The sequence below is a fragment of the Ochotona curzoniae genome, unplaced genomic scaffold (assembly GCF_017591425.1).
Source record: "Ochotona curzoniae isolate NIBS_2020 unplaced genomic scaffold, NIBS_Ocur_1.0 contig_883, whole genome shotgun sequence".
In the NCBI taxonomy this organism is placed as follows: domain Eukaryota; kingdom Metazoa; phylum Chordata; class Mammalia; order Lagomorpha; family Ochotonidae; genus Ochotona; species Ochotona curzoniae.
Window position 1 is genome coordinate 36666071 of NW_024466599.1, and position 8005 is coordinate 36674075.

At 45.1% G+C, this 8005-nt stretch overlaps 1 protein-coding gene across 2 annotated transcripts in view; it reads left to right on the forward strand.

Annotated features, from left to right (window-relative positions):
• Positions 1 to 7789, forward strand: part of CUNH2orf42 (chromosome unknown C2orf42 homolog) — a 36541-nt gene extending 28752 nt beyond the window's left edge. For both annotated transcript variants that reach the window (XM_040993267.1, XM_040993268.1), the window contains exons 7-9: positions 1333 to 1433; positions 3112 to 3274; positions 7128 to 7789. In XM_040993267.1, the coding sequence (XP_040849201.1) occupies positions 1333 to 1433; positions 3112 to 3274; positions 7128 to 7336 (473 nt within the window). In that variant the 3' untranslated portion in view covers positions 7337 to 7789. The remainder of the gene's footprint in view (positions 1 to 1332; positions 1434 to 3111; positions 3275 to 7127) is intronic.
• The last annotated feature ends 216 nt before the right edge of the window (positions 7790 to 8005 follow it).

Here is an 8005-nt window from a genome sequence, read left to right on the forward strand (position 1 = left end):
GAGCATGGAACCTTCCATAATCAGCTCCTGGGATAGTGATCACATGCCTCGAAGGCCCCGCACTGTTCCAGCAAGAACTAATGGAAAGAGTCAGAACAAGCCAGGGAAAGGGAGAACAATGAGTGCAGTGAAGGGGCCACCAGCAAGTCTGATATTTCTAGACGTGAACCAGTTTCCACCAGAGTGGTACAGTGGTTATTTGGGTCACTTCTTGGAGGCATCTGACAGTGTATATCAAAACCAAGTTATCCCCAATTTTTTGATGAAAGATTTTATTTTTAGAGTAATTCTTATATTTGAAGTATTTTATAATTATATGGTTTCATTTATACTCTTTCTTCGAGAGATCTCAAGATATTTATCAGGTAGAATAAGGAAACAAGGAAGGAAAGGATTGCTCAGTGACAAATGCCAATAGCAACAATTATAAGCCAATGCTATTTCTTTAATAAGTTATCATTTTGTTTACTGGAAAAAGAAATATAGAGGCAGGGAGAATCTCCCATCTGCTGGCTCACAGCCCCAAATACCTGCAGAAGTCACAATTCTGTCAGGCTGAAACTTGAAGTCTAGAACTCGATCCGGGTCCCCCACATGGATGTCAGGAATCTGCTAGCTGGAGCCTTCACTTGTTGCCTCCTATGTGGGCTGCAGGCATCCCAAGCGCTGTCTCAACTGCTATGCCAAACACTGACCCCAGTAAATGGTTCTTTCAGGACATAACAGTTACTTTTTAAGGTTTAACTCTATTTTTGAGTAGTACATCACTATATTTGGGGCCATGAAAATCTTCACAGCTTACCTGACTTACTGAAGCAGCATTCAGTCTTTATTTTAGTTTACACTTTAAGCCAAATACGTCCATTTAACTTATCCCTTAGCTATTTCTACAGGCCTTTTGGCGGAATTACTTTATAATCCTGCAGATAGGACTGTGAGTGGCAGTGATATTAGCCATTTTCATGGAATTATTTTAAGGACTCTGATTTGATTTCTGTTGTATCTGAAGTGGTAAAATGCTGCTTTATAATGGAGTCCTGTGCATTCTGGGCTTTCCCAAAGGAACAGGTTTCTAAAGTGCCAGTAGTGAATAGCATCTCAGAGAAGCATTAGAAACTTACAGATACAGATGGATAAATGGAACACAGATTTGTATCACTTACCTGTCTCTAGTTTGATTTGCTATATACTTGCTCCTATAATTTCTTTTCAGAAGTGCTAAGATTCTATGAGAGAATAGCACTGCACTGAACTTTATAGAAATTAAATAAAAATTTGTTGGGCATCTAATTTTGCCTTGTTGTTGTTGTTGTTATTATTATTTTATTGCAGCCTTTGTTCGGAAAGACGCCTTGCCTCTGGGAACCTTTTCCAAGTATACCTGGCATATCACTAACATCCTGCAAGTTAAACAAATCTTGGACACCCCGGAGGTGAGAATTTATTCTTACTGTGGTGGGAGGACTCAGTGAGGAAGAGGGTAGCAAGCTCAGGGGGAATGTGTGTGCAAGGGCCCCAAGTTGTGGGTGCTGCAAGAGCTGCTCTTAGTCATGCTGAGAGGTTCTACAGCAATACCCATGGCCTTAGAGTTCTAACTTAGACTTGAGGGGCATTTCCTGTTTCTCAAATAAATATCTTAAATTGGATTATGCTCTTCTCAGCCTCTTCAGAAAACAGGGAGAACTTCCCTTATAAATTAAATAATAATCCCCTGGTAGCTGTGATGAACCTAAGCATGACTGGCCGGTGGCTTGAGTGTATAAATCATTGTAGGTGATGCATGCTCCGTGATGTCTCAATGGGTCCTGCACAATTACACCCTCCTCACCAGACTGCAGACTCATTCTCATTAGAGAAACAGACCTTTATGGTTGCCTTGCACTGGGGAAACATCAGACATGAGCAAACATGTTTTTTCAAGCAGTTCCTAAATCTCTTCCTATGTAATAATACAATGTAATTTCTATTTTTTTTAAGATTTATTTATTTTTATTGCAAAGTCAGATATACAGAGAGGAGGTGAGACAGAAAGGAAGATTTTCCATCCGATGATTCACTCCCCAAGTGGCCACAAGGACCAGAGCTGAGCCGATCCGAAGCCAGGATCCAGGAGCTTCTTCCTGCTCTCCCACATGGGTACAGGGTCTCAAGGCTTTGGGCCATCCTCGACTGCTTTCCCATGCCACAAGCAGGGAGTTAGATGGGAAACGGGGCTGCCGAAATTACAACCAGTGCCCATATGGGATCACAGTGCATGCAAAGCAAGGATTTTGGCCACTAGGCATCGCACCAAGCCCTACACTAGGATCTTAATTGCAAACTATTGTTATGTTCAGAAAAGCATTGAGCTATTCAGTGGCTAAAGAACATATATGTCAAACCCAGAAACAGTATCTGTTAGCACTGAGCACATTCTGTAGATGCACATGTCACAGAGGCAGCGCCCAGCCAAGAATGTGGCCTTCAGCAGGGTGTGGAAGCGACCCAGGCTGTGGGCAGGTGAGAGGAGGGAGCTGGTGATCATGGATCCTCTGTCTGTCGGGTGGTGTTGACCTACTTCGTGTCATTTAACTTCCCGCCTGGGCACTGGGAAGAGCACTGACTTCATTTTGCAGATGAGAGAACAAGCTCTGAGCCGATTAACAACCTGTGCTGGGTCACCTTGCTGGCTGGTGGCAGAGGCAGAATTCCGTTCAGGTTCTGTCTGGCTCAGTCCCAAGGACAGTGTGAAGCTCAGGGATGCGAGGCAGCAGGCTGTGCAGGAGAAGGGCGGCTGCAGCGGAGCAGCAGAAGGAAAGAAGCTGACTTTGAGAGCAGGTCTGTGCCAGTAGCAGTTGTGAGCCTTCAAGGGTTAGACATCAGCTGGGATATGGTTTAACCAGGGCTGAAGTTAAGCTTATCGAGACAGAAAGAAAACCATGACTAAGGTAAGGGAGAAGAAGGCAGATTTGTTCATTGGGTCCACTTGAATGAAAACTTAAGGAAAGTTGTAATTAATTAGAGTGTAGCCGACAGGAACGTGCATAGTAAGGGATCTCCAAGCATGCAAGTGATTATCTACTCATTCTGTCTTCCCTGTCCCGCCTTTCTTGTTACCATATTGGTGTCCAGATGCCCTTGGAAATCACCCGTAGCTTTATTCAGAACCGAGATGGGACCTATGAGCTGTTCAAGTGCCCCAAAGTGGAAGTGGAGAGCATAGCCGAGACCTATGGGCGCATGGAGAAGCAGCCAGTGCTGCGACCCTTGGAACTGAAGACTTTTCTCAAAGTTGGTAAGTGACTTGCAGCCTGACACTGTCTGAGGCTTTAGATGTTGACCTGAAATAAGGAAATGACACATTTCATTCCTCTGGTAAGTGCATCATGGGATAAGGTGTTTGTTCCATTTGTGGTAGCTCTTTCAAAATAACACTACAGAATGTGGTACATGTTCTCCATGGAGAAATCAAAGATCTATGGAGCATAAAGAACAAAAATTAAAAACCACCTTAAACGCAGACCAGGATATGATATCAGTGTTAGGATTCTGGTGTACACCTTTTCAGACACAGAAGGCTTCCAAAATGCAACCTTTTATTTTATGTGACCTGCTTTTTTTTTTTTTTTTTAAGATTTATTTTTATTGGAAAGTCAGATATACAGAGAGGAGGAAAGACAGAGAGAAAGATCTGTCCAATGATTCATTCCCCAAGCAGCCGCAAATGGCTGGAGCTGAGCTGATCTGAAGCCAGGATCCAGGAGCTTCTTCTGGGTCTCCCACGTGGGGGCAGAGTCCCAAGGCTTTGGGCCATCCTCGACTGCTTCCCCAGGCCACAAGCAGGGAGCTTGATGGGAAGTGAAGCTGCTGGGATTAGAACCGGCGCCCATATGGGATCCTGGCGCGTTCAAGGCGAGGACTTGAGCCGCTAGACCACACTGCCGGGCCCAAGATTTATTTTCTTGAAGAGCAGTTACAAAGAGAGGTCTTCCATCTGCTTCTTCCTTTCAAAATGGCCACAACAGTCAGAGCTGGGCTGGCCCGAAGCCAGGAACCAGGAGCTTGTTCAGATCTCCCTGATGGGAGTAGAAGCACAAAAATGTGGACAATCTTTGTTGCTTTCCCAGGCTGGATCAGAAGTGCAGCAACCAGGACTCAAATTGGTGTCTGTATAAGATGCCAATATTGCAAGCAAAAGCTTATCCTATTAAGCTGTGGCACTGGCCCTAATTTTATATTTTTCAAAAATAGTTTTTTAAATTTGAGTTCCTGGGGCCTGGTGCAATAGCGTAGCAATTAAAGTTCTCACCTTGAACACGCCAGGATCCGATATGGGCTCTGGTTCTAATCCTGACCATCCCACTTCCCATCCAGCTCCCTGCTTGTGGCCTGGGAAAGCAGTCAAGGACAGCCCAAAGCCTTGGGATCCTGCACCTGTATGGGAGACCTGGAAGAAGTTCCTGACTCCTGGCTTTGGATTGGCCCAACTCCTACCATTGCAGCCACTTGGGGAGTGAACCATTGGACGGAAGATCTTCCTCTCTGTCTCTGCTTCTCTCTGTATTTCTGCATTTCCAGCAAAAATAAATATACGTCTTTTTTAAAAATTTTGAGTTTCTGGGCCCAGCATGGTAGTCTGATAGCTAAAGTCCATGGCTTGCATGCACCGGGATCCCACATGGGCACTGGTTCATATCCTGGCTGCTCCACTTCCTTTCCAGCTCCCTGCTTGTGGCCTGGGAAAGCAGTTGAGGATGGTCCAAATCCTTGGGACCCTGCACCCGTGTGGGAGACGCAGAAGAATCTTCTGGATCCTGACTTTAGATTGGCTCTGTCCAGCCATTGTGGCTACTTGGGGAGTGAACCAGCAGGTGGAAGACCTTTTTGTCTGTCTCTCCTCCTCTCTTTATATCTGACTTTCCAGTATAAACAAACAAAGTTCCTGAGGGCCCAGTGTAAAGGATCAGTGGCTAAATCCTTACCTTGCAGTCACCAGGACCATATATGAACACCAGTTTGTGTCCCAGCTCCCTGTAATGGCCTGGGAAAGCAGTGGAGAATGATCCAAAGCCTTAGGATCCAGCACCTACATGCAAGACCAAGAAGGCTTGGGATTTGCTCTGCTACAGCCATTGTTGCCATTTGTGGAGTGAACCAGTGGATGGAAGATCTTTCTCTTACTCTTTTAAGAGAAGATCCTATTCTTTTAAACAATCTAGACATCTATGCCAGTGTCACACTCTTCTGGTGATTGCAAATTCATAATATGTTCTAGAACCATGAAGATGTGCTTCTTGCTGTTTTGTGGTTTCCTGCAATCTTGATTTTTCCATGGCATTCTCTCTTCTGATATCATCCAGTTGACTTTTTCATTAAGTCTGAGCTCACTGTAGATTTCTCTTGGCCCCATTTTCATCAAGACTAGATCTTATGGGGAAAAAAAAGACTGGATTTTATCTCATTCTTTTCTGGATGCCAAACAGTTCCTAAAATTTTCCATTGGATAGATGCTCCAGTCATTGCTTTTCTTCCCTTGGTTCTAGTCTATTCTCATAAAAAAAAGGAGGGGGGCACTATTATCTGCTTGTTATCTGTTTCTAGACAGAATGAGATCTGCCTGACTCCTGCAGACTACTCTTGTCTTGGGCCATTCCCGGGTGAAGGCTGATCTCCTCCACCCACCATCCTCCCACTCGCAGGCCTGCTGTTTCTCTTTTTCCACTGCAGTGGATTCTCACAACCATCTCTGCCTCTGGCTTTCCTGCGAATGTGATCTGTGAAAAGACCCCTGAAACTAACATTCTTAGCATGTGGCATTCTAGGTTGGTAGTTCGTTTTTTATCTTTTTCCCTTACCCATGCTTCTTTACTTATGCAGGTCACACTTTGAAAAATGTCACTACCTAGACTCCCCCAAGTTTCTTGCAGTCCTCAAGGATGCAGATACATGGTGGGGAGGGGGACAAATGTCAGACTTTCTAAAGGGCAGAAAGTAGAACTGTTTTCCAGTTTGTACACAGAACTTGAGTCTGGGAACTCTGGCATGGCATTCAGGCATCCCAAGCAGCATCTTAACCATTGAGTCAAACGCCCATCCCTCCATTGGTGTTAAAATTGGTAGCAGTTCAGTGGAGCCTTCTGTGCTAACATTTTTTTAAGGTTTTGTTTTGTTTTTATTGGTAAGTCAAATATACAGAGAGGAAGGGAAAATCTTCCATCCGTTGATTCACTCCCTAAACGGCTGCAATGGCCAGAGCTGTGCCTGGCCCACCCATAGCTTTAAGCATTTACAGAGTAATTACAGCAACATATAGAAGATTTCTGTTGGTTTCTCTCTTTGCCTGTCTGCCTTCCAAATACACTGAAAATAATAAATAATAAATGGAAGGAAGATATATTGAAGGGTTGGCTGGGGTAAAGTAGAGGGGATAAGACAGTACAGTGAAGTCAGAATTAAGTAGTACTGAGAGGAAAAGGGCTACAATATATGTTCATAATTAGGTCTTCATTTTCCTATATTTGCATAATTGTCAAAATTTAGATTTTTACTTTAACAGCCTTCATTCTTTATCTGTTAGGCAGAAAGAAAGAGGGAGGGAGGAAAAGAGGGGGGCAGGGAACTCCTGTCTCCTAGTTCACTCACCAGTGCTTGCCACAAGGGCCTGGTCAGACTGAAGCCCAAAACTGGGAATTAAGTCAGGGTCTCCCATGGCGGCGTCAGGGAGCCCACTTGAGTCAACCCTGCACCTCAGACTGTGCATGAGCAAGGAACTGGAATGAGGATCAGAGCTGGCACTCAGACGTGGGGCTCCAGCACAGGATGAGCACCTTAGCCAAAATACCCACCCCACCTCCATTCTTTACGCTGGCAAGTACAAGTCGCTAAAGATGAATGTTTTGGTTGCGTGTCTGCCATTTGGCTGTCACTACAGCCTTGTAAGAAAGACCTAAAATTATTAAATATGTATAATTTAACTTCACAGTTACCAGGAAATATGATACTCCAATCCCTACCTAGTACATAAATCCTATCCAGTCTTCTGATTATCAGAGCTGAGGCCACTGGGCTCCAATTCAGCCAGCTTCCCTCCACTGGGGGGTGCCAGGTGGAATGATGCTAATTAGCATTCCCTCTGTTTTGGTTTTTAGGAAACACTTCCCCAGATCAAAAGGAGCCAACACCTTTCATCATCGAGTGGATCCCAGATATCCTCCCCCAGTCCAAGATTGGTGAGCTGCGGATCAAGTTTGAGTACGGTCACCACCGGAATGGGCATGTGGCAGAGTACCAGGACCCGAGGCCCCCCCTCGAGCAGCCCCTGGAGCTGGCCCCTCTGACCACCATTACTTTCCCATGAGCAAAACAGGAGTCTCTTACTGCTAAATTTGCACATCCCCACCCCTTGACCACTTTCAATCCTAGTTAGCTACCACAGGCAGCCCCCAGCCTCAGTGACCTGTCACAGCTGCCATGCCGTTTCTCAGTGCATTCGTGTGCGTGCGTTCTGTGCGACAGACCTCCTCGTCAACAGCCCCTGTGGAGCCGTTGTGTACAGTCCTCATCATACCTTGGACAGCACTTCCGGCTAGAAGTTTAAAAGACCCCTGCTTCCTTCCCAGAACTCTCTGTGTGTGTCTGACCTTTTGTCTGGTTCTCTAAGAAGTCGGCAGCACTTAACCTTCCACCGGCCCTGCAGGAAGCCCCAGCCTTCTCGGCACAGGGAGGGAAGGACTGGCCCAGCAGAGTGTGCCAGCCACGCTTTGTATTGCAATCTCAAATAAAGCGGCACAGTGTCACTAGTTTTTTCAAATCACATGTCATACTGGCCTATTTTTAACAATAAAGACCTTTTGAGGAATTTTGCTGATAGTGAAATGGGGAAAAAAGGTTAGGTGTCAGGGCAAACAAGTTTCAAGCCATGATTGTAACTACCTCTTGATTTATGTCCTTCTTTATATATATTTTTTTTTTAAATTGGAAAGTCAGATATACAGAGAGGTGAGAGAGGAAGATCTCCCGTCAGATG